The sequence below is a fragment of the Xyrauchen texanus genome, chromosome 15 (genome assembly GCF_025860055.1).
Source record: "Xyrauchen texanus isolate HMW12.3.18 chromosome 15, RBS_HiC_50CHRs, whole genome shotgun sequence".
Lineage (NCBI taxonomy): Eukaryota > Metazoa > Chordata > Actinopteri > Cypriniformes > Catostomidae > Xyrauchen > Xyrauchen texanus.
The window spans coordinates 23,140,943-23,167,682 of record NC_068290.1 but is presented as its reverse complement, the minus strand read 5'-3'; the positions used below and the strand labels follow the sequence as shown (position 1 = coordinate 23,167,682).

Here is a 26,740-nt window from a genome sequence, read left to right as displayed (position 1 = left end):
AAAGTCTCTACAAAAGCGCCAACATGGGTCTGAGAACAGCAAACCTTATGTGAAATTTGTGAACATATGCTATCAGTACAATCAACCAGACTGTAGACATTTTATGAAGAGGGTCCTTTGTAAGGAAAACCTAAAAAGAGCCCGTTTTCTTTTACTCCCACTCAATTTTGTAATTATAAAGATAATTTTATTATTTATTTATTTAATCCCCCCCAGGAAAAGTAACTAAACATAAACGAAAGGCTAATAGACAGCATTGATCCGCTATTGAGCCGTTATAGTTTGAGGCATCAAAATAAAAATAAAAATATTTCTGAACATAGAGTGACAAGCTATGCATTAACAAGCATGTTAGAACAATTTTTGACACACCTCTGCTCCAAAGAGCAACTTTGATTCAGTAACATAAATAGCAGGTATTAAAACCTGACTAAATCACATAAAGAACATATAAAGTAAAGACAGCCTTAAGCTGTGTACTAGAATTACCTCATCTACAAAGTCTCAAGGAGGGAGAATTTCCTTTCCACCCACAAAAGCACGACCGCCCACGAAGAAAGCTGGCTTGCCATCTTTCCGGGCCTGATCAACAATGGGCCACAGTTTCTTTCTTTTCTCTCTGTCCTCTGCCGACAAGTCCTCCGCCAGTTTGAGGTTTTTGGTCTTCAGGAAGCCGGAGTTCTTTGCAGAGCGCCACACGGCATCACGATAGAATCTGGAAGAGAAGCGCAGGATGACACCTCTCGGTTGAATGTTACCAGGCTTCCTGGGGCCAAGGCGGTGAACGACGTCTATGGCATCTGGAAGCCTGGTTTTAGCCTCTGGGAGCAGACCCTGGCATATCCGGATGATCTCAAGTCGCAGATCCTGCTGATCGTTTTCGTCTAGGCCGTAGAGCTTGAGATTCCAGCGTCGGGAGAACGCTTCTAATTGAGAAACACGCTGCTCAGTCTTGTCAGTATTAACTTTGCAGGCCTCAATCAGCGAATCACAGCGGTCAACTCTCTCTTTAACACTTTTAACTTCAGCACAAACAGCATCAAAGAAATCTTTAATACCGGCAATCTGCTTGGTGTTTTCTGTAACACCAAGCAGATTTCTGTAACTTGGTGTTTTCTGCCATATTCACGTTGGCAATCACCATGGAGTTGTCACTGACCAACTTTTCCAAGGCATCTGACCTGCTGTTTATCAGCTGCGAGAGGGAGGAAAGCTGGGAGAGGATTGCGCCAGTTGTCGTATCTTCCACACGTCTACATTTAGGTGCAGGTGATATAACCGGGGTAATGGGAAGTTGCGGAAAATTATCATCCACTAACGAGACCTTCAGTACCTCCGTGTCTGACTCGAGGTAGTCGTGCATGTTGTCAATGAGCATGTTGTTTGAATCTGACTGCTCAGTGGGAGCTAACGTTTCAGCCATGTTGGTAAAACACGTACCAGCCAGCGCTTTTTTAGCGCCGCTTTTCCTCTTCTCCTGAGACTTCATTATACTAGCAAAAGTAACCAGAATACAGCCGGACAAACGCGGTACATGAACTAAAAGCAAAAAGTCAGTTTTGTACACACTTTAACTATATAGAAAACAGTTCGGTTTGCGGAGCTCAGAGAAACACGTCCACTCAGAGCGCCATCTTGGTCGAACTATTGAGAGGCTCCACGAGCCGCCATTGCTGTAAAAAAAAACGTTCCATTGGAGTCAATGGAGTTGTCGCAACTCTCTCTCTATATGGCTCTGGAGACACCTAAACCGTCAAACCTTCGTCATCAGGCAAGGTCCTCCGATGCAGAGGGGCGGGGAATTTTCAGATTTTGATTAAAGATTACGAAGCCAAAAATTTGTTTTGTGTGGATTGACTTGCATGGATGAATTGTTCACCACAAAACGATCAATTTAGGCAAACAAAGTAAGTATGTTCAATTTTGAATTCATGGGGACTTTAATATAGGCTACTAATTGTTTTATAGCCTTTAGCCACAAAATGTAAACATGCATGTAACATGATAGTGTGATATAATCGCTTACTAACGTTATCTGTGGGAAGTTACATCCAATTTTACAACTTTGTTTCCATGACAACATAAGGCTGCAAACCCTAAAACCATACAATGACCGTAACGACTTTAAAACAGCTTTACAGCTCAAATAATAAACAAGATTTAACATAAGATTTAATGTATGTTTGTTTTATAAAATTATAAACTTCACATTTCAGCATTTAAACCTTTCAGAAATCGGCCCCATTCACTTCCATTTTTAGTGCCTCACTTGATATTTTGCATCTATTTTTTTAAGAAAAGATGGGACAAGTCGAAATAATATTTTGTGGTAGGCCTAATCAACATTATGCCATAAATGCTGTCGATTGAGCTTAAATTGTATTGAACCAGGAATATTCTAAAAACCGTATTTAAATGCTGGCAGAAGAATTATGCCCACTGCGACAGAAAATAAAGCGTAATTAATATAATCTCCCTCGGAGAGAAATGGTCGATGTAAATAATGAATCTAAAACACGATGACGATAATTATGATAGGTTATTTTCCAGAGTGAGGCGGAGACAGATTGTGGACAGCTGTTGTAACCAATCACCGGGGCTGGCTGCAGACTACGGAGCGAGTGGAGCTCCATTCAAAAGCGGAAATACGTCACCTCCACTGCGCCGGAGCGCATATATACGTCACCTCTACTGCGGCCTATACTATCTATGACTGTGACCGAGCGAGCAGGGGCATCAGACAAGGGTGTCCTTTTTCACCATTTTTGTTTTTATTAGTTACAGAGTTTCTTAATATTTTTATTACTCGCTGTGTAGATGTTCAGATTATTGTTGTAGCTGAACACACTTTTCTAATTAGTCAACTGGCGGATGACACCTGTTTGTTTTTAAAAGACAAGAAACAGGTTCCTGTTATTTTGGAAGCTTTAAAAACATTTTCTAATGCTTCTGGTCTCACTGTTAATCGAAATAAAAGTCAAATTATGCCTATTCACAGTCTTGAAAAAGGTCATATATAGGGTATTGAGATTAAAAGTTCTGTTAGATATTTAGGCATTTTAATAAGTAAATCACCCAAAGATAGAATTCTAGATAATTTTTCACAACGGACAAAAAAAATTAAAGAATGTCTTCAATTGCTGGCTACAAAGAAATTTAACTATCTATGGTCGTGTATTGATATCTAAAGCTGAATGCATCTCTAGGATTGTTTACCCGGCTTTGTCCTTATATGTCAACCCGAAAACTTGCTCATCTATCGACTCTATACTATTTAAATTCTTGTGGAAAAATAAAACTGAGTATGTTAAAAGGAAGACTCTGATAAGAAATACTTTGGAGGGAGGTGTGAATGCTTTGGACTTCAGTACTCTCAATCAGGTTTTCAAGATCGGCTGGATTAAACGCTGCCTGAATGCTGATTGTAGTTTGTTATGGTTTCACATACCTAAATTTATCTTTGAAAAATGTGGGGGGTTACGTTTTTTATTGTCTTGCGATTTTAAATGCAACAAACTTCCGTTCAAGCTTGCTAATTTTCATAAGCAAGCCTTGGAGGCCTGTAAGCTTGCCTTTTGCCACAATTTTTTCCCCTCAAAGGAGTATTCTATGGAACAATCAGAATGTGCTGCGTGGGAAAAAATCTATCTTTATTAAGGACTGGGTTGACAAAGGTGTTCTTTTTGTTTTGGATTTGTTGAAGAAGGATGGCAGCTTTTATTCCTACAATGAATTTATCAACCTTTTTGGAGTGGATTCCTCACCTAAAGTTTATAACTGGGTTATTAATTCTATTTCACCTAAACTTTTGCATATGGTTAGGTCAGACTGTAGCTACAGAGCATCTGTTTGTGAATTGCCCCGGTTATGTATTGGAGGTTTGGAGCTTTCCAATATCAAATGTAACAATTTTTGGATTAGAAGATTTCTTATTAGGAAGATCAGCTGTCATCCCAAAGCTTTTTTCAAATGGAAATTAAATTATCCTTCTCTTTCTACCATTAATATATGGGCTGGAATTAATAAGTTTCTGTTACATAACAAGTGGAAAGAGCTTCATTTTAAAATTCTACATAATTACTATCCCTGTAACTCTCTTCTTTCTAAATTTAAGTTGGACATCTCTTCACAGTCGCATTCTGTAATTCTAATTTGGAAACAATACCGCATTTGTTTTTTGAATGTGATTATGCAAAGGAGTTCTGGAAAAAAGTAGCCTGGCTTATTTTTTCTGCTTATTACAAACTCTTTACTCTTGAGGTTGTGAATGTGTTGTTTTTGATTTGGGACTCCGGATCAAAGGAGATGGATGACAGATTAAAACTGCTTACTTTATGTGGTGAGTTTCATCTTCATAAATGTAAAGTAACTGATTCTAAGCCCAATTTTAGACTTTTTTATGTTGATTTGAAATTATTTTACGACTCTCTTTGTTTATCAGCTAATAAGAAAGCTGCTAAAACTTCTTTGTTGCTCAAAGAAATTATGGTTTCAGTATAAATTCCCTCATGCTTTTCTGAAAAAAAAGGGGAAAGGAGGGAAAGTAAAAAAATATATATATAATTTTTTATTTTATTATTTTTTTTTTTTAATTTATGTATTCCCAATGTTATTTACTTCTAATTACTTGTATTCATTTTGTATATTTGTTGTTTCTATGCATGTCTTGTGAATTGTGTTTATTTTTTTAGTGGACTATCCCTTATCTAGCCTATTGCCTTGCTTATTTTGAGTGTAATGTTTTATTTTATTTTTCTGTGCTTGATACATGTATCCCCTGTGCTTTTTGTTCAATAATAAAAAAAAAAAGACTGCGACCGAGCGCATATATATATATATACGTCACCTCTACTGCGGCCTTATACTGTCTATGACTGCGACCGAGCGCATATATATATATATATATATATATATATATATATATATATATATATATATATATATATATATATATATATATATATATTTAACCGAGCGCATATATACGTGACCTAACCTAATCTTCACACACAATATCAAAGCAGTATACTACACTTTTACGGTTTATGACTTTTAAATATAATATTATAGTAAAAATAATTTCACAATTTTCTATTTAAAGCTAAATAACATGTACAAATCAACCAATGTAAAATAATGAAGAATAATTTCCACAATTTAAGTTTTAATTGTTTTTATGTAAAAAAAACAAACAAATAATCTTACATTTTTACAACACGATAACTGGAGTGGAGGTGACGTATTTCCTGTTTGAGAGTGGAGCTCCAATCGCCCACAGTCTGCAGCCAGACCCTTCTCATGTTTCCGGAAGCACACACGTGGTTCGATTGTCGCTTTAGCAATGCAAAATAATTTGCGTTGTAACTAAAGAATAACCGGTTTTGTTTTACTTTAGAACAGTTTCGGTGTTGGGGAGTTATTTCGGCATGGTTTGGACAAGCAGAGTTTGTTTCCGGAAGGTTAGTATCGTTGGCGAGTTTATTTAATAACATTCGTTAAGACATTTGTCTGGTTATGTCACATTGAGCATGCACTTTTATACCTAAGGCTAACATACTGCCTTCGTGACTTTTTTAAGTTTTTTTTCTGAATTTATCCTGACATGAAGTAATGCTATTCTCTCTCTCTGTTTGTCTCTATTTATTTCAGTATGGCAACTTTGTGGATAATGTACGGCTGTACGTGAAGGGTGGGAGCGGGGGAATGGGATTGCCTCGTTTAGGGGGGCACGGGGGTAACGGAGGTGACGTGTGGGTTGTGGCCAAAAAAGGCGTTACCTTGAAGCAAATCAAGGACAGCCACCCTAATAAACGATTCACTGCATGTGTTGGTTCTAACAGCAGGTGAGTCCTCCTTGTTTAGATAAACCTCAATAAGCTAAAATTATGATATTTTTCTTTCTACCACTAAGAAAAATGCGTGAGTGGAATACGAATGTCTGTTATTCCTCTTTTAAAGGCAATAATGTGGATATCCCTCGTTCCTATTTTTTTTTTATCCATCATCATCCATCCATCCATCCATCCATCGTCAACCGCTTATCCTGTATCCATCATCATATTCTTAATTATTTGACCTTTTTTGTGTTTAGGTGGCCTGATACAGGTCACAGAGACCTGTCTTTTGTTTGCAGCAGCTGATTCTGTGGTTTGATTCTGTAAGAGTGAGAACTCTTTGAGACAGATGGGTTTTAAGTGTCATTCCTCTGTCTGGGAAAATGAGGTGTACATTGTTCTGATGTTGTGAAGCTTACCAGAGGAAACCTCCCTAATTAGTTGCCATCTAATAGCATTAAAAACAAAACAAAAAAAAAACATTGTTTTTGTTGCGTTAATGTACCTGCCAAATAGTCTTTAATTAAATGGAAAGTTCACCCCGTTGTTCTGTCAATTGGTTTGGTTTGTTATGTTTCTTGATTTATTATCATACATTCTTTGCCAGTGTTTTTGTATGATAAGGGTTGTCAGTAAAATTTGTGTTGTGTGATGTTTTTGTCAGCATCCATGCTCTGAAAGGGGCTAAAGGAGAGGATGCTCGGGTCTTTGCACCTACTGGGATCTGTGTTACAACAGATGATGGGAGATTCCTTGGTAATTCCATTTACACCCCTGTTTACTTCACACAATCACTTTATTCTCTTTTCACTTCTCTCACATCTTTATTTGAAATGTTTTTTTTTTTTCCTACATGGTCTCTCACCATTGCACTTTTAAACCAATGTCATTGTGTGCTGTTTGTTCATTCTCATATTGTACACTGGTGAGATTTGTGTATGATTCTCTTTTTGTATATCTTAAGGAGACTTTATTCATTCTTTTCTCTTTAGGAGAGTTGAACTGTGAAGAAGACAAACTTCAGGTGGCTAGAGGTGGTCAGGGTGGCACTCTTCACTCTGGGTTCTTGCCCAGTAAAGGTCAAACCAGGCAGATTCGACTGGACCTTAAACTCATTGCAGATCTTGGACTTGTTGGGTGAGAGACACTAGAGATCCAGCTATTTGATACCTTGATTGGTATTTGCACCGATACTGAACTTTTTTTTTTTTTTTTATAGAACCGGTATCGATCAGATGCGACTGATCGTAATTCGATAATGTGTGTTAGTCGTAGTTGTTTACTGTCAAGCTTCAAAAAGAACAAGCATTGTAAAGATGTCATACAAATAGCCCATATGACTTGTGTGTTTTATTTCAAGTCTTATGAAAGTTTGGTATAAGGAACGGACTGAAATTGAAGTCGTTGCTGCAGAAAATGTTGCATTGGGTTACAACTTGAGCTGCACAATGAATTGCATTTCAAATGAATTTGTGATTTGACATAGTGTGATTATTAAATCACAAAAGACTGTGGTTTAAATAAGTATATCTCTGTGTTGTCTTCTACCACACATACTCAAGTATGCTTAGGGTTATAAACTGGTATTCTAAACTGATGAAGAAAAAGCAAGTATTGGATAAGCACTCCGTACCAGCTGATACACTTAGAACAGGTTATATTGGGAATGAAAAGAGGGACATGGGCTAGAAGGGTGTGATGTATTGCTGTCAAAAATCATTTGTAAAAGCACAAACAAACAAACAAAAAAGCCTTAATGTTTTGTAGTACAGAAAATCTGCCATGAGAGGTCAGCGTTTTAGGACTCTCTGTCAGATTAGGGGTGGGCGATATGACCAAAATCATATATCTCTAGAAACTTAAGATCTTCTCAAAGCAATGTGACAAAGAAAATAAAATAACAGAAAAATCAAATGGAAATAAACAGTTCTTGAAGAAAAAATATCAAATTTATTTTGCATGCTTCATTTTGAGGTGATAAAACAGACAACTTGTATTACGAGTGATTATCATCATGTTTGCAGATAAATTTTTTTGCTCTTCTGGCTTTTGTGAACCGACATCACTAATGTTGTGCCTGTTTTAATAACAAGCACCTCTTCATTTTCTTGACCTGCTTGGGAGTCATGGCATTCTGGGGAGATTCATTCTCCATTTGGGGTTTTCCTGGGTCAGAAATGATTGAGTAGCACGAGTGATCCGGCTCTGAGCTCTGCTATCTCTGGAGCGCAAATATCAGAAAGCCTGCTGGAGACACGCACACTTCGGACCTCCAGAGACACAGTCACGTGAATCATTCGCATGTCAGATATTTTGAAGAGCCAGATGAAGGTCATTAAATTTGCTTGGCCGGCTGCAGAAAAACATTAAATGCTGGAAAAACCCTTACATTTTCTCTGTCTCAGGTGAAGCCCTGCCCAATGATAGATAAGCCCACGCTAGCACAGGGATATTTACATATTGCGATACACACGATATAGCAAAATCTCTATCGATTGACACTTTATATCGATTGACACTTTATATCACTGCCATGATATATATTGTCATATTGCTCAGCCCTATTTCAGATAATTAATAAATCTCTTTCCAACTGATCTCTTCGATGAATATCGTTTTAAATTTTGCTCCGCTAGGAAGCAGTACAGATGAATTATTGCTTATTGGCTTTATTCACATAGTCAGTGTTAGGGATTGACAGCCGTATTTACCAGGCATGTGTGACTCAAATTGTACATGTTCTTATTGTAATTTTTATTATGTGTTATGTGTCCTTAGCAGGCTTGATTACTGTGTATTTCACATTTTCACGGTTTATTTTGAAAGATTTGTTATTTTGACAGGTTTCCTAATGCCGGTAAATCCTCCTTACTGACCGCCTTGTCTCATGCTAAGCCGAGGGTTGCCAGCTACCCCTGTGAGTACTGATCATCAAAGTTATTGATCAAACATTGTCAAATTAGTTGAGGAGGACTGCTAAAGAAAGCTGGATTTGACATATTAAATTTTGCTTTTTTTAAACAGTATTGCAAAAATACTTACTATTTTATAAAAGTTACACTTTTTTCTTTTTTTCCTGTAGTTACAACATTAAGACCTGAGATTGGAAGGATCATGTATGATGATCACAAGCAGGTAGGATGACAGCCTCTTCAAAATGTGTTCTTGTGTGCTTTACTAACTAGTAGCATGCAGTCAGCTCTGAAGGATGTTGTCATGTCAGGAGTTATCATAGTTATGAAAACGTCAGTAAAGTTTACTAATTTTTATGCATGTTCAGAAGTCAACACTGTAAATCTGTTTGTGTCTGTCTTAGTGTCTTATTTAATTTAATATATTGTTCTGGGTTAACAGAATTATTTTTTATAGTGTGTCAAGTAGTCATGTTAACTGAGCATGAACTGATGTTAGTATTATTCCCAATCTTCCATAAAGCTGCGTGACAAACTTGCTTGGAGTTAATTGAGACTATGGTTTATACAGCAAGCATAATTTTAACATCATCCCCACATGTTTTCTTCAAACGGTGATGAAGAGTGAGAATAGAAGTCTGTTTTATTTCCCTGAGGTTTCACTGGCCGACTTACCAGGACTGATTGAAGGTGCTCATGAGAACAAAGGCATGGGACATAAGTTTCTCAAACATGTGGAGAGAACCAAGCAGCTCATGTTTGTGGTACGCACGTGGTCATTCTGTAGTATGGTGAACATTAATGTGAAAGGTGAAGTATGTAACTTTTTAATGTCAAAATATGCTGTACTATTCCAGTTTATTGTTCACTGACAACTATAAGTAAGCCATAAGTAAGCTACACTCAAGGTATTGCATTTGCCACACATGTTAGCTCATTACTGTCAAGCTCCAGATCTATTTGTAAGATACCAGAAGAACCATCCTACCTTGTGTGCTGGATTTCCTGCACACCCAGCTGCCATTCAATGCGGCGATGTTAGCGGACGACCCGATTCCTCTGCCACTCTGTCTGTCCAGTGTGTTAATATTATAGTGGTCTTGTTCATTATGATGCACATCACCTTTTATTTAGTATGGCCTATTTGTTCATAGGAATCAGAGAGTGTGAGTTGTCTTAAGGGGTGTTGGCAAAGGCTGTTTGAAAACATACTTTTTGTAATTCCGTTTGGTGCCACTAGTAGCGCAGAAATGACATACTTCACCTTTAAGTGGTAATGGTCCCATTATATTACACTGAGCCTTATCTTTGGTAAATTGTTGAATTAAATTCAACAATTTACCAAATTAAATTAAATTAAATTTATGTTTGAACTGAATTCTGAATGATTTACACAGAATTGTGTTCTGCTTGCGTTTTATAAATGAGGCCCATTGTGTGTTTGGTTTCTTATTTTTCAGGTCGACATTTGTGGGTTTCAGCTAGCTAGTAACGCACCATTTAGGTCTGCTTTTGAAACTGTGCTGCTTTTAACCAAGGTACCCTGCTTTTTACCTGCTGTGGATCTATCCATCTATATTTATAAGAACATGGTGGATTCATAAAAAACACTGCTGCTCTTCTGAATACAATGATCTTGCATACTCGATTTTGCTGCATAAATTGCTTTTGATTTTCCCTCTTAATCAGGAGCTGGAGTTATATAAGGAGGAACTGTTAGCCAAGCCCGCCATCCTGGTCATAAATAAGATGGACCTCCCTGAGGCTCAAGGCAAGCTCAGAGAGTTGCATAATCAGCTGGAGAATCAAGAAGGTAGACATTATATGAACCAACAGTGGCTGTTTATACTACTATATGGGTCAAGTAAGGGAAAGTACATTTTTGAGGTTTAGCCTTTTTTTTTATTGTTATTTTGGATTATATTGCAGGGGTTTCTGAGAAATTACATATCACAACAGTAGATGCTCTAATTTATAGAGTGGTTGAATTATTGTTTGTTAACTGTGGATGAAAAGAAGTCTAATTTTGATGATGTGCATCATGATGTACATAACTGATTTGTATACAGTTGAAGTTTACATACACCTTAGCCATATACATTAAACTCAGTTTAATTTTATTTTTTTTACAGTTCCTGACATTTAAGCTGTGTCTTGTTTCGAAGGCTGTATGCTAGGTAGGATGCGTCCTTTGAAGACTGCAGTATACAGAGCGTCTTCTAAACAAGTGTAGTTTAAACAAGATGGCATTCATAGGACGAACAGTAACAGAACATAACATGGTTGCTATGACAGCATGCCACTCTTTAACAAGTGCTTTGAGTGAGAAGGGAACAAAGTCCCCCAGGAAGGGAATGCATGAGGTTCATTTTAGGAGAGTTATAATGATGTAAAGAGAAAATAAAATAGATTTCACAGGTGTAGTTTTAGTCTAATACTTTATTTTGTATATACACTCACCTAAAGTATTATTAGGAACACCATACTAATACTGTGTTTGACCCCCTTTCGCCTTCAGAACTGCCTTAATTCTACGTGGCATTGATTCAACAAGGTGCTGAAAGCATTCTTTAGAAATGTTGGCCCATATTGATAGGATAGCATCTTGCAGTTGATGGAGATTTGTGGGATGCACATCCAGGGCACGAAGCTCCCGTTCCACCACATCCCAAAGATGCTCTATTGGGTTGAGATCTGGTGACTGTGGGGGCCATTTTAGTACAGTGAACTCATTGTCATGTTCAAGAAACCAATTTGAAATGATTCGAGCTTTGTGACATGGTGCATTATCCTGCTGGAAGTAGCCATCAGAGGATGGGTACATGGTGGCCATAAAGGGATGGACATGGTCAGAAACAATGCTCAGGTAGGCCGTGGCATTTAAACGATGCCCAATTGGCACTAAGGGGCCTAAAGTGTGCCAAGAAAACATCCCCCACACCATTACACCACCACCACCAGCCTGCACAGTGGGTAACAAGGCATGATGGATCCATGTTCTCATTCTGTTTACGCCAAATTCTGACTCTACCATCTGAATGTCTCAACAGAAATCGAGACTCATCAGACCAGGCAACATTTTTCCAGTCTTCAACTGTCCAATTTTGGTGAGCTCTTGCAAATTGTAGCCTCTTTTTCCTATTTGTAGTGGAGATGAGTGGTACCTGGTGGGGTCTTCTGCTGTTGTAGCCCATCCGCCTCAAGGTTGTGCGTGTTGTGGCTTCACAAATGCTTTCAGGCAAAGTTGCTCTTCTATCAGTTGAATCAGTCGGCCCATTCTCCTCTGACCTCTAGCATCAACAAGGCATTTTCGCCCACAGGACTGCCGCATACTGGATGTTTTTCCCTTTTCACACCATTCTTTGTAAACCCTAGAAATGGTTGTGCGTGAATATCCCAGTAACTGAGCAGATTGTGAAATACTCAGACCGGCCCGTCTGGCACCAACAACCATGCCACGCTCAAAATTGCTTAAATCACCTTTCTTTCCCATTCTGACATTCAGTTTGGAGTTCAGGAGATTGTCTTGACCAGGACCACACCCCTAAATGCATTGAAGCAACTGCCATGTGATTGTTTGATTAGATAATTGCATTAATGAGAAATTGAACAGGTGTTCCTAATAATCCTTTAGGTGAGTGTGTGTGTGTGTATATATATATATATATATATTAATATAATTATACATATTATTTACTCTGCACCCATCTGCTGAGGTACTTCAACTTGGGAATTAACATTACTTGCGTTGGAACATCATATCTACAGGCAAATTGGCGTTATTTTGTTTAGACATTTCCGTTGAAGCAAATAATTATGGGTTGTGAGTGCCCACGAAGGATACACCTCACGCATCCTCCGGAATTCCCATTAAAGAAGGTTGCATTTGAAGGATGCATTCAAAGTGTCCTACTCGCTTTTATGAAACGAGACATCCTCAATGACGTATGCAGCCAACAATTGCGACCTCCGGAGGACTCAGCCTTCAAAACGAGACACAGCCTTAATGGTAGTATAAAACATTCCCTGTCTTGGGTCAGTTAGGATCACTACTATATTTTAAGAATGTGAAATGTCATAATAGTAGAGAAAATTTTTTATTTCTGCTTTTATTACTTTTATCACATTCCCATTGGGTCAGAAGTTTACATACACTTTGTTAGTATTTGGTAGCATTGCCTTTAAATTGTTTAACATGGGTCAAATATTTTGGGTAGCCTTCTACAAGCTTCTCACAATAAATTGCTGGAAATTTGGCCCATTCCACCAGACAGAACTGGTGTAAATGTGTCAGGTTTGTAGGCCTCCTTGCTCGCACATGCTTTTTCAGTTCGCCCACAAATTGGATTGTGGTCAGTGCTTTGTCATGGCCACTCAAATACCATTAGGAATTTTGGCCACAACTTTGAAGGTATGCTTGGGGTCATTGTCCATTTAGAAGACCCATTTGCGACCAATCTTTAACTTCCTGGCTGATGTTGCTTCAATATATCCACATCATTTTCCTTCCTCATGATGCCATCTATTTTGTGAAGCGCACCAGTCCCTCGTGCAGCAAAGCACCCCTGCAACATGATGCTGACACCCCCATGCTTCACGGTTGGGAAGTCTCACTTTTTTTCCTCTAAATATAACAATGGTCATTATGGCCAAACAGATTTGTTTCATTAGGCCAGAGAACATTTCTCCAAAAAGATCTTTGTCCCCATCTGCACTTGCCAACTGTAGTCTGGCTTTTTTATGATGGTTTTGGAGCAGTGGCTTCCTTGCTGAACAGCCTATCAGGTTATGGCGATATAGGACTCGTTTTACTGTGGCTATAAAGACTTGTCTACCTGTTTTCTCCAGCATCTTCACAAGGTCCTTTTCTGTTGTTCTGGGATTGATTTGCACTTTTCGCACCAAACTACGTTCATCTCTAGGAGACAGAATGCTGCATCTTCCTGAGCGGTATGATGGCTGCGTGTTCTATGGTGTTTATACTTGCGTACAATTGTTGACAGATGAACGTGGTACCTTCAGGCATTTGGAAATTGCTCCCAAGGATGAACAAGACTTGTGGGAGTCCACAATGTTTTTTTCTGAGGTCTTGGCTAATTTGTTTTTTTTTTTCCCATGATGTCAAGCAAAGAGGCACTGAGTTTGAAGGTAGGCCTTAAAATACATCCACAGGTACACCTCCAGTTCAGTACACCTCCTATCAAAAGCCAATTGTCTACAGGCTTGACATCATTTTCTGGAATTTTCCAAGCTGCTTAAAGGCACAATTAACTTAGTGTATGTAAACTTCTGACCCACTGGAATTGTGATATAGTCAATTAAAAGTTAAACAATCTGTCTGTAAACAATTGTTGGAAAAATAACTTGTCATGCATAAAGTAGATATCCTAAACGACTTGCCAGAATTTTACTTTGCTAATATTAAATCTATGGAATGGTTAAAAAAATGAGTTTTAATGACTTCAACATAAGTGTATGTAAATTTCTGACTTCAACTGTATGTGGTAACTATTATGGTGGTCTCGCATATTTGCCTCAAGCAGCTCTTGCTAAAACTTAAATTGAATGTAAAATTGCTTTGACCTTTAAAGAGTTCTTGATGACTGTGTACGTGCAGATTTCCTTGATTTATAGCTTATTAGAGTCATCCTTCACTTTTATAGATTCAAGCCGCTGCCTTCCTGAGGACATGACTCCAAGAGGCCTTATGCATTTCACAAACATCATCCCAGTCTCTGCCACAACTGGCCTTGGACTGCCCGTGCTCAAAACCCTTATTCGCCAATCACTTGAGGAGCAGGATACCATAGAAACTGAAAGCCAGCGCAGCGAGAGGCTCCTTAAGTTGAGAAGGGAGATTCCCACTCCAGTGATGCCTAGCTGGGGGCATCCAGTATGAGATCCATAGAGGTTCTTCTGTATGGAAACCTATACATATTCATCAAAAACACTACTGAACATTTGCAGACATGTTAAATATGCAATGTGTGGGCATGAATCCCACAGCTACTAAAAATGGCATCAGCTCAACAAAGAAAAGGAGAGTCTATATCCAGTTTTTACTTAACAAATCAGTCCATATTGTTTATACTAGCATTTGTTGGACTTTGGTACCAAATTTGGGATCCACAATATTTTGTGCCTCCAAATAAAGACCTCATCAGCACCCTAGTGCTTTTCAAAAGTAAGAACATAGTGTTGAGGCTCCAAAGGAAGTGTTTTTCCTTTTTTTTTTTTTGTAGTGTTATTGTTCTGAGCTTTCATTTTAATATTCGAAATGTACAGTGACTAAAACATTTTCATTTTTTAGAGTCTTTTAATGCTTTAGTAGCAAACTAAATTATTTCAATATTGTTTTATGAGTTCTTATCTGACCGCCTGGTATAATGATAGGTTATAGCTTTTTAGTTTTTATACATTACAGTATGTTATTTAAGCAATATTGCACAAGAGAGCTGAATGTACTGTATGTTAGAACTGCTGTGATTCAGCCATAGGCATGATAAAAGGCACAACAGCACAGTTGCGAGCATGATACAACTGTTCAGCAAACAAGTAAATAAGAAAAAAAAAAAAAATCAAGATTTCCCAAAAACGCTCCTGTGTGTCAAACTAATGTCACGGATTCAAGTTATACCAAGCATCCAGAATTAACTTGAATTAACTCTGTTTAAACAATATGGCTTTCACAGGACATATGGGATGATATTTGTTGATGAAAACGTTTGTTTATAGTGACACAAAGAATTGTTGGTTATGTGTGCCAATGAAGAATAGACCCTCCTGCATTATTCAGATTCCTGAGAAAGTAGGTCTCATTCGAAGGCTTTATTTTGGTACTTGTCATTCTGAAAGCCCCTATGAAGTAGGCAGCGATAAACACAATCTCTGAAGCACCCAACCCCTTAAAAGAAACACTCATAATATAAAAGACACTAATTTGTTGCCACCTACTGGTGTAAATATGTCATCTGAAGAAATTGTTACTGAACAGATCAGTGAAAAAAAAAAAGAACAATTAATAAAAATCCCCACCATTATTTTGAAAGTGGAAGATTCCACACAGAGAGATAAAAAAAAATGAAAAGAAGCATCCCAGCGCTGTTATATTCAAGGAGCTATAAGTTACAGGTACATACCAACACTCTTGGAACACTGTTGGTCCAAAACGTACAATACATACTCGGTAAGAAGTGCACTGTCAATGGTATAAATAATAAGGGTGCATCACCTCAGAGGAAGAGAAGTTAACCCAAAACGTTGAAGTTCCAAAAAGAATTTAAAGGCAGTATAACATAATCCATAAGACTCCAGTGGATTAATCCATGACTTCTGAAACAATCCAATTGGTTATGGGTGCGAACAGACCAAAATGTAACTGCTTTTTTGCTATAAATCTTGACATTAGCAGTCTCCTTGGCCAGAAGCTTGATAACACTTCCTTGCTCCATCAAGTGCCCTGAGCATGCGTCAAGCTCTGGGAGGTGATCAGACACAATTGGGTTTGATATCATGATTGTGCACAGTGACCGCAATGACAAGATGAACAGTGAAAACAGTTACATTTTGGTCTGTTCTCACCCAAAATCGATAAGATCTTTTCAGAAGACATGGGTTAAACAACTTGAGTCTTATAGATTACTTTTATGTTGCCTTTGTGCTTTTTGGAGCTTCAAAATGTTGGTCACCATTCACTTGCATTGTATGGACCTAAGATATTCTGAGATATGAAATCTGTGTTCTGCAGAAGAAAGTAAAAAAACATATCTGGGATGGCACGAGGGTTATTAATTTATGAGAGAATTTTCCTTTTTAGGTGAACTATCTCTTTAAATAACATTTGTAGCAGACACATATGAGTATGTGTTACCAGTTTGAGACACACCAAGTTAGGAGTTGAGTCGTTCTTCATTTGAAGTGGCAGATAGTGTCCCTCTACTTTGCAATAGAAATCAACTTTCAACAAATCGTAAAATATTTGCACAATTGTATTCTTTAGGGTGAAAGCAATTTGCGCATAGTTAAAAGTTACATTCTTGTATTAAAACACGTTTTACTGAGGATGAGAGATCATGTGTTACAAGATCTGCATGTCCCCGTCATATTTCAAAGGTATCCTGGGATGTAATTGTAACAATGAAAATAAAGTGGTTATATTACAAAATGTTTTACCTGTATATATTAATTATATACACTGTATATAATTGAAACCCTGAAACCTATACATATTCATCAGAAACACTACTGAACATTTGCAGACATGTTAAATATGCAATGTGTGGGCATGAATCCGACAGCTACTAAAAATGGCATCAGCTCAACAAAGAAAAGGAGAGTCTGTATCCAGTTTTTACTTAACAAATCAGTCCATTTTGTTTATACAAGCATTTGTTTGGATTTAAAGAAGCTGATATTTAAGAGCCTATGATTGGATCATTATTGCAGTGATTAATATATTTCAGATGGCAACAAATCTTTTAACCCTAACTGATGCATTGTGTAGCTTCTCATTTCTTAAACAACCATGTCGGAAGATGTATCCTGTGGTTGTGGAAAAGTTGTTGCTGTGATTCAGAAAGAGCAAATTATTGGCCTGCATCAAGCAAAGAAAACAACAACAACAAATGTGATTGTCCAACGCATTATTAAAACCTGGAAGGATAGAGGTGAACCAACAACTTTGTGGAATAAATGTGATTGGAAAAAATGATTATGATAAGATATCACTAAAACACTCAAAGTGTTTTATAGTCTTATTCACTATAGAACTCGCTGCTCTATTTTATAGTGAAATTAAGAGCATTTCAACATGCAGAATGCAAAGAGAATGTACAGGATTGGGACTAAACGGCTGTGTGGCCACAAGAAAGCCACTTGTTAGTGAGGCTAATCGGAAAAAACTACTAGGGATCATAAAGATTGGACTGTGGAGCAATGGAAAAAGGTCATGTGGTCTGATGAGTCTAGATTTACCCTATTCCAAAGCGATAGGCGTGTCAGGGTAAGAAGTGAAGTGCATCAAGCGATTCACCCATTATGCATAGTGCCCACTGTACAAGCCCCTTTGATCTGGGGTAGCTTCAGTTGGTCAGGTCTAGGCTCAGCAATGTTATGCACCAATAAAATGAAGTCAGCTGACTACCTGAATGTACTGAATAACCAGTTAATTCCATCAATGGATTTTTTCTTCCCTGACGGTATGGGCATATTCCAGGACAACAATGAAAGTGGTTCAGGGAGCATGAGGAATCATTTTCACACATGAATTTGCCACCACAGAGTCCTGACCTCAATCCCATTTAATGTTTTTGGGATGTGCTGGAGAGGACTTTACGGAGTGGTTTGACTCTCCTATCATCAATACAAGATCTCGGCCAAAAATGAATGCAACTCTGGATGGAAATAAATGTTGTGACATTGCATAAGGTTGTAGAAACAATGCCACAACAAATGCATGCCGTAATCAAAGCTAAAGGCAGTCCAACGAAATGCAGCTCTGGAAAAAATTAAGAGACCACTGCAAAATTATAAATTTCTCTATTTACTATTTATAGGTATGTGTTTGAGTTAAATAAAAAAAATTGTTTTAGAATACTGACAAATTTATTTATTTTTTACCAAATTCTAAATAAAAATATTGTCATTTAGACCATATTTATTTGCAGAAAATTATCAAAACACTTGCAGTGTTTTTAGCCCTTGAATAATGCAAAGAATAGAAGTTAATATAATGTTTGTGTTCACTGTCCTTTTCTGCATATCGCGGAGCCATTTTGTGGTCCGCTCTGCATAACGCGGCTGCTCATTTTAACTTATCGTGGCCATTTGGCACATTTCACGACCGGCCCTCTCGGTTCTCCCAATGGCCAGTCCGCCCCTGATCCACCCCAAAGTACTTTGGCCCATCGGGAAAATGCCCGGTATGCCAGATTACCAGTCCAGCCCTGCCGCCATTCAGTATTTTATATCCATCAAATGGCCTCCTATGTCCTATACACATTCTGAATGTAAAAACAGTTAAACATAAAAACTGGACTGCTGTCATTCAGCTTCAAAACTAACTGTTGATCTTATCTTTTAATATTCACATCCAAGTGCCCCTGACTGATGAAGACTTGATGAATATTTTAATCCTGTGATGGAAGATCTCTCAGACCCCACTACTTTGGCCCCAATGTCCTCATCAGTGGTGGTTCTAGCTTGTGTGGCATTCCTACAGGTTCTTAATGCATTTTCTGTCCAAATAAACTCATCTGACATTCATATGGACACCCTGTTTATTATTTTGAAAATTTAAGCTACTGATATGCCTTTCATTTTCTTTCTCACTGTCTGGGTGTTGATCTTAGAACTTCACAAACAAACACAACAAAAAGGAAACTGCCAGTTGTCTCTCTCGTGTTGTTCTGAATGCAATTGCAAATTCTTAGTAACTCTGAATCTTGAATGTTACCTCAGACAGTGTTGGGAGGGTTACTTTTGAAACATATTCCACTACAGATTACATGCTGTAAAATGTAATTTGTTACGTATTCCGTTAGATTTCTTAAGGTCAGTAATGTAGTCTAAATACTTTGGATTACTTCTTCAGCACTGCTAGATTTTTTTCACTTGTTTTGACTATAAAAACTCTGACAGTACAGTAAGACAAAATACACATGTTAAAAATACATTCTCTGAAAAACATAAATATCTTATGCAGTGTTGTTTCTAAAACAAGATACATCAAATGTATCTCCTTTTAAGCATTTTTTTTTAGATATTTTTACATGAAAACAATGAAAAAATTATTATCAAGAATAAGATTTTATGATCTAATGAATTTTCTTGATAAAACAATTTGATCGTGCTTGGTAACGTGCATGTGAAATGGCTATGTTAGCTTAGCATAATGCTGTCAATTTACACAAGGTTTATTTCTATTTCTTGTGCTCCAAACTTACTTCAAACTTCTCCGTCTGCACGTATGAATGTAACACAATGTTCAAATGCACTTTGGATCTGAATGGACTAAATATGAAATGAAACAAATGACAATAAAATGTAAAGTAATCTCTTCAGTAATTAAAATACTTTTTGAATGTAAATGTATTCTAATTACCAATTATTTAAATTGTAACTGTAGTGTACAGTTACTTATATTTTGTATTTAAATACATAATCCCGTTACATGTATTCCGTTACTCCCCAACCCTGACCTCAGAGCCAAGTACAGACTGCCTGACCAAGAGATGGTGTCTGGAGCACTTCTCCATGAAGCAAAACATCTGAGCAACCCTAAGTTAGCATTACACGAGGCCTGTACTCTGGAGCAGGTTCGATTTGGAGGTGTAAAATGCAAGGGATTGTTCAATATGGTAAATATTTTTTATTTCACATGATGTTGATGCTGTTATATTCTTCTCTCCTGCTTTACATGTACACCAATGTTTTAAAGGAATATTTCGAATTCAAAACAAATTAAGCTCAATCAACAGCATTTGTGGCATAATGCTGATTACCACAAAAATTATTTCCAACTTGTCCCTCCTTAAAAAAAAAATCTAAAATCTGGGTTACAGTGAGGCACTTACAAAGTGAATGGGGCCAATCCATAAATGTTAAAATACTTGCCACAAGATGTAAACAATATGCATATTTTAAGTGTATTTAAAGGGATAGATTTTTAGAAGAATATCTCAGCTCTGTTGGTCCTCACAATGCAAGTGAATGGGTACTAAAATTCTGATGCTCCAAAATCACATAAAGGAAACATAAAATGAATCCATAAGACTTCAGTGATTTAATCCATGTTTTCAGAAGTGATATGATGTGTGTAGGTGAGAAACAGATCTATATTTAAGTCCTTTTTTACTATAAATTCTCCCCCTGCCCAGTAGGCAATGATATGCACAAAGAATGTGAATCATAAAAGAATCGTCAAAAATAAAATAATGTGAAAGTGGAGATCTATAGTGAAAAAGGACATGAATGTTGAACTGTTTCTCACCCACACCTATCATATCACTTCTGAAGAGATGGATTTAACAACTTAAGCAATATGAATTACTTTTATGCTGCCTTTGTGTCCTTTTGGAGCTTAACAATTTTGGTACCCATTCACTTGCATTGTGAAGAACCTACATAGCTGAAATATTCTTTAAAATATCTTGGTTTGTGTTTAACAGAAGAAAGACATACTCATCTAGGATGGCATGAGAGTGAGTAAATATTGAGAGAATTTTCATTTTTGGGGTGGATCAAATTCCTTACTAACCTTTTCTGGAAAAACAAAAAACAAAACAATGATTTAAATAACTACAGCTCAAATAATACAAAGGTTTTAACAGAGGAATTAATTGAACTGCTTTTATAAAATTATAAGCTTCACATTTCCTTTAAACCCTCCAATAATTGGCTTCCATTGTAAGTGCCTCACAGACCTTGATTTTTGCTTTTTTTTTTTTGGTAATCAATATTATACCACAAAATATTCCTTTAACACCAAAATGAAACGGAATAATGATAACATAGTGTTCCAATGTAAAGTGTACAATTTCTGTGCCACTAGCAGCATGATTCGACAAGTTTTCCCGAACTCTCCCCCCAAGCGATGTCTGGTAAGAACCTGCCTTACAACAGGCCTACAAGTCCTCAGTCCAGCCTCTCTTAGCCTATTGCGGACAGTCTGAGCACTGATGGAGGGATTGTGCGTTCTTGGTGTAACTCAGGCAGTTGTTGCCATCCTGTACCTGTCCCACAGGTGTGATATTCAGATGTACTGATCCTGTGCAGGTGTTGTTACATGTGGTCTGCCACTGTGAGGATGATCAGCTGTTCTTCCTGTCTCCCTGTAGTGCTGTCTTAGGCGTCTCACAGTACATACGTCACAATATATTGCTCTGGCCACATCTGCAGTCCTCATGCCTCCATGCAGCATGCCTAAGGCACATTCACGTAGATGAGGGACATCTTATCGAACGTGTCTTAACGGCCGTTCCACAGGTGCATGTTCATTAATTATGATTAATTGAACAAGCATGGAAAACATTGTTTAAACCCTTTACAATAAAGATCTGTAAAGTTATTTGGATTTTTACAAAATTATCTTTAAAATACTGTGTCCTAAAAGGGACATTTCTTTTTTTGCTGAGTTTATGTTTAGCAATAGATGTTTTAGATTTTTCCTCAAAATTCCTACCTCAAAAACACCAATCTATAAAATGTATTGAAACCATGCATTAGGAGGACTAAGAACTGATCAGACAAGTCTGCATGTATTAAAATGCTCTTTGTACTGTCTATTTGTTTGAGCACAGAATGTTTAACATGTAAGTGAAAATATATATATTTTTAAAACTATTATATACAGTGAGGAAAATAAGTATTTGAACACCCTGCTATTTTGCAAGTTCTCCCACTTAGAAATCATGGAGGGGTCTGAAATTGTCATCGTAGGTGCATGTCCACTGTGAGAGACATAATCTAAAAAAAGAAATCCAGAAATCACAATGTATGATTTTTTAACTATTTATTTGTATGATACAGCTGCAAATAAGTATTTGAACACCTGAGAAAATCAATGTTAATATTTGGTACAGTAGCCTTTGTTTGCAATTACAGAGGTCAAACGTTTCCTGTAGTTTTTCACCAGGTTTGCACACACTGCAGGAGGGATTTTGGCCCACTCCTCCACACAGATCTTCTCTAGATCAGTCAGGTTTCTGGGCTGTCGCTGAGAAACACGGAGTTTGAGCTCCCTCCAAAGATTCTCTATTGGGTTTAGGTCTGGAGACTGGCTAGGCCATGCCAGAACCTTGATATGCTTCTTATAGAGCCACTCCTTGGTTATCCTGGCTGTGTGCTTCGGGTCATTGTCATGTTGGAAGACCCAGCCTCGACCCATCTTCAATGCTCTAACTGAGGGAAGGAGGTTGTTCCCCAAAATCTCGCAATACATGGCCCCGGTCATCCTCTCCTTAATACAGTGCAGTCAGCCCTGTCCCATGTGCAGAAAAACACCCCCAAAGCATGATGCTACCACCCCCATGCTTCACAGTAGGGATGGTGTTCTTGGGATGGTACTCATCATTCTTCTTCCTCCAAACACGGTTAGTGGAATTATGACCAAAAAGTTCTATTTTGGTCTCATCTGACCACATGACTTTCTCCCATGACTCCTCTGGATCATCCAAATGGTCATTGGCTAACTTAAGACGGGCCTTGACATGTGCTGGTTTAAGCAGGGGAACCTTCCGTGCCATGCATGATTTCAAACCATGACGTCTTAGTGTATTACCAACAGTAACCTTGGAAACGGTGGTCCCAGCTCTTTTCAGGTCATTGACCAGCTCCTCCCGTGTAGTTCTGGGCTGATTTCTCACCTTTCTTAGGATCATTGAGACCCCACGAGGTGAGATCTTGCATGGAGCCCCAGTCCGAGGGAGATTGACAGTCATGTTTAGCTTCTTCCATTTTCTAATGATTGCTCCAACAGTGGACCTTTTTTCACCAAGCTGCTTAGCAATTTCCCGTAGCCATTTCCAGCCTTGTGGAGGTGTACAATTTTGTCTCTAGTGTCTTTGGACAGCTCTTTGGTCTTGGCCATGTTAGTAGTTGGATTCTTACTGATTGTATGGGGTGGACAGGTGTCTTTATGCAGCTAACAACCTCAAACAGGTGCATCTAATTTAGGATAATAAATGGAGTGGAGGTGGACATTTTAAAGGCAGACTAACAGGTCTTTGAGGGTCAGAATTCTAGCTGATAGACAGGTGTTCAAATACTTATTTGCAGCTGTATCATACAAATAAATAGTTAAACAATCATACATTGTGATTTCTGGATTTTTTTTTTAGATTATGTCTCTCACAGTGGACATGCACCTACGATGACAATTTCAGACCCCTCCATGATTTCCAAGTGGGAGAACTTGCAAAATAGCAGGGTGTTCAAATACTTATTTTCCTCACTGTAGTTAAAGAATTGTTGTGTGGTTTATTAATAATCAGTGCTGCTAAGATGTAACAATCATAATAGTAATCAATAATGCATTTAATAAACTAATAAAAAAAAGACACTTCTTTATGGTGAATCGGAGGTTAACAATATGTCCCAGAAAGGAGTGAGGTGGTACTTTGAGGCAGTAGTGAAGGGCCTGGTATATAAGCGTGACTGGACTTTGGAGTAAATTGTCCTCAAAGCTGGGGACTTTTGGTAGGTATACATATACATATACATACAGCGGCAGTAACACTGTTGTGATCTGTGGTTTAACCCAGTCAAAACTTAGAGCACTTAAACTGCAGTTATTTTGAAAGTTTGTTTTCATGGTGTCAGAAATTACGTTTAACAGCATTTGATAATGGTGTCAATCAGAATGTCTTGTGTTTTTGGATTTTGTTTCAAGTTTAAATTGAGGAACACATCTAAAACAAAGCATTTCTGCAGTCAAGTGGCAGGCCCACTACATGGCACCAAAATCTTGCAGGACAAACTGATTTGCAAAACTTGCAATTTGCAACTAATTCAGTCTTGAAAAGTTTAAATGCAGTGTGGTTGATTTGCTTTTATTTTCAGTCCAACAAAACAAATGCTTTAACGTTTCTTTACTTATTTGTAAGGGCAACAAAAACTCATGCATGTAGATAGTAAATGATGCAATAATGCAAAAAAAAAAAAAACTATAATACAAAGAATGTGGTCAAAAACTGTATAGCTGCACATGTACTCTGACTACAATACCATGCCCATTTAAAGACAAACGTAGACGACTACCAAAGAGGGCGTGTCAAAAATTACCACCACATTGTTTAAAAAAAGACAAATATTGCAAATATTTAAACTCTACAGAGCTCATACAGTACATCATTAAATAGTTTAACATAGAAATATAATGAAAGCATCAGATTTATGACTTATATTAACATGTTGATTCCTTTATCAATAACTACGTTTCCATCCAAGAATATTTTGCCGCATCAAAATAAAACTTATGGAAATGCAAATTATCGCAAAAATTTCACAAGTGTCGACATAATATTTTTCCATTTAACTCTAGTGCATAAACTCTATGTCGATACTTCAAATGTCACGAAAAACTGGTTTGGAAACACTTTTTGTCGAGAAAATTGACTTTAACGCAAAAATGTAGTGTCACATGACAGAATTTATCCCAATCGTTTTATGTGTTAAACATGATAATGTAAATTGCATTATGACATTAAACCCTGATATTACACTACATCAGTTTGTCTTTTATAGCTCTGCACACAGCATATACACATTGATTAATGGTCCTTATACTAATACCGAAAGTTTCCCCCACTTCTTGTGGTGCAGGTTGGAACTGGTAACAAACTGTGACAGGCGCAACATCAGGACCACTATTACATTCTTATCAGAAGGGCAACAGCTTCATTTTGATTGCAATTCCTCATCTTCTGATTGCAATTATTTGTGAAAATAAAATGACAGTAAGCTGGTTAATTTCAATTAATTGTCTCAATACTCTCCCCAATTTACCAAAATTCAGAGGAAAAAATTAAGGAAATCTGGGAGGTGAATTAGTGAGAAACACACATTTCTGTATGGAAACGGCTTAAGGGCAGATTTCTTTTGCGATAAACCACAACATATGTGACAAAGTGTTTTTCTAGGCATGACATCATCACGCACACCATTTTATTGCTAAAAGTCTATTTGAATGGAAACAGGCAGAAGACGGCAAATCTCTGAATTTGTTTTTACGCATTTTCACTTTGTCGATAACAAAATAGTGTGAAAAGTGGATGGAAACTAGGCAACAGATAAATCAATATATATGTATATATATATATATATATATATATATATGTATATATATATATATATATATATATATGTATATATATATGTATATATATATATATATATATATATATATATATATATATATATATATATATACACACACACACATACAAGTGAAGCTCAGTAAACAGCATTTGTGGCATAATGTTGATTACACGTAAAAATTATTTCGACTCGTCCCTCCTTTATAATTTTATAAAAGCACATACATTAATTCTGTTGAACTCGTATATAATTCTAGCTTTAAAATAGTTTAAATCGTCATTTTTACAGTCATTTTAGGGTTTGTTGACATTACATCATCATATTGTTTATGTCTTGTGGCTCTACCTCTGAATCAGTGAGTATTTTAATGTTTACAAATTGTCCACATTCACTTCCACTGTAAGTGTCTCACTGTAACCCATATTTTTGATTTTTTCTTAAAGAAATGGAGGGGCTATCAACATTATACCACAAATGCTGTTGATTGAGCTTTACTTGTATTGAACCTGAAATATTCCTTTAATTAAAAATACACATTTAGCAGTATCACATACCAGAGGGATGTAGATAGATACAGAACTTTGAAATTTAATTCTAGTGTAGTCAGACTGAATATAGTGATTTATCTAGATTAATTTACAAGCAAAACAAACAAAACCACAAGGAGGATCAGACAGGAGGGAGTTTTGGCATTGGAATTAGACAACCTGTCCAGATGCTCACTAAAAGAGAGTAGACATACAGATTTTAGGAAAATTTCATATATTATTTCAAAACACTGTCTGCTTATAGTAATTCCTAGGTGTAATATTGATTTAATCTCATATATTTATAAATGTACCAATATTGCAGTGATGCAGTAGAGTACTCTGCTGTAGCAAAATTATGACCTACCACTTAGTGGGTGCTGGTGTAGAATTTGTTGAGGTTGTCTGAGGTATGGGAAGGGCTCTAGGAAACAAACAAAACAATTAAACCTCAGGTTTCTATCAAGGGCTGAATTCACTTTTTTTGCTCATTCAAGTCTTTCTAACTACAATTTTTGTGCCAAAAATAAGTGTCTGATAGGTTTAGACATTAAAGGTGCTGTAAGCGATTTTTTTCATGGAAAAGTATGAAAAAAAATTTACTACTCCTTGAGAGATAGTATAGTGTCGTGAGAACCTTCACCAGTCTCTG

General features: G+C 37.2%; 2 protein-coding genes across 3 annotated transcripts in view; one reads left to right on the top strand and one right to left on the bottom strand.

Moving 5' to 3' along the window:
* Positions 1 to 1,001: 1,001 nt before the first annotated feature.
* The window catches only part of bcam (basal cell adhesion molecule (Lutheran blood group)), a 278,932-nt gene continuing 253,193 nt past the window's right edge, over positions 1,002 to 26,740 (bottom strand). Inside the window, exon 17 of the mRNA XM_052144479.1 lies at positions 1,002 to 1,015. The gene's annotated coding sequence lies outside the window, so the exon portion shown is untranslated. The remainder of the gene's footprint in view (positions 1,016 to 26,740) is intronic.
* gtpbp10 (GTP-binding protein 10 (putative)) lies at positions 4,281 to 16,892 on the top strand. Of its 2 annotated transcripts, XM_052144504.1 has the most exons (11): positions 4,281 to 4,339; positions 5,396 to 5,459; positions 5,650 to 5,843; positions 6,499 to 6,590; positions 6,827 to 6,971; positions 8,678 to 8,751; positions 8,917 to 8,969; positions 9,403 to 9,510; positions 10,207 to 10,284; positions 10,436 to 10,559; positions 14,410 to 16,892. In XM_052144504.1, the coding sequence occupies exons 2-11, from the start codon at positions 5,427 to 5,429 to the stop codon at positions 14,643 to 14,645; spliced, it is 1,137 nt and encodes a 378-aa protein (XP_052000464.1). In that variant the 5' UTR covers positions 4,281 to 4,339; positions 5,396 to 5,426; the 3' UTR covers positions 14,646 to 16,892. The 2 variants fall into 2 exon arrangements, with proteins under 2 accessions (XP_052000464.1, XP_052000463.1); XM_052144503.1 differs by lacking the exon at positions 4,281 to 4,339 and having other exon boundaries at positions 5,283 to 5,459.

Excerpts from the sequence above, each read along its gene's own strand:
- gtpbp10 (XM_052144504.1), top strand. The coding sequence starts at position 5,427 with ATGGTTTGGACAAGCAGAGTTTGTTTCCGGAAG. Across the intron at positions 6,972-8,677 it reads GCAGATCTTGGACTTGTTGG|GTTTCCTAATGCCGGTAAAT; the intron begins GTGAGAGACACT and ends TTATTTTGACAG. Across the intron at positions 8,752-8,916 it reads GAGGGTTGCCAGCTACCCCT|TTACAACATTAAGACCTGAG; the intron begins GTGAGTACTGAT and ends TTTTTCCTGTAG.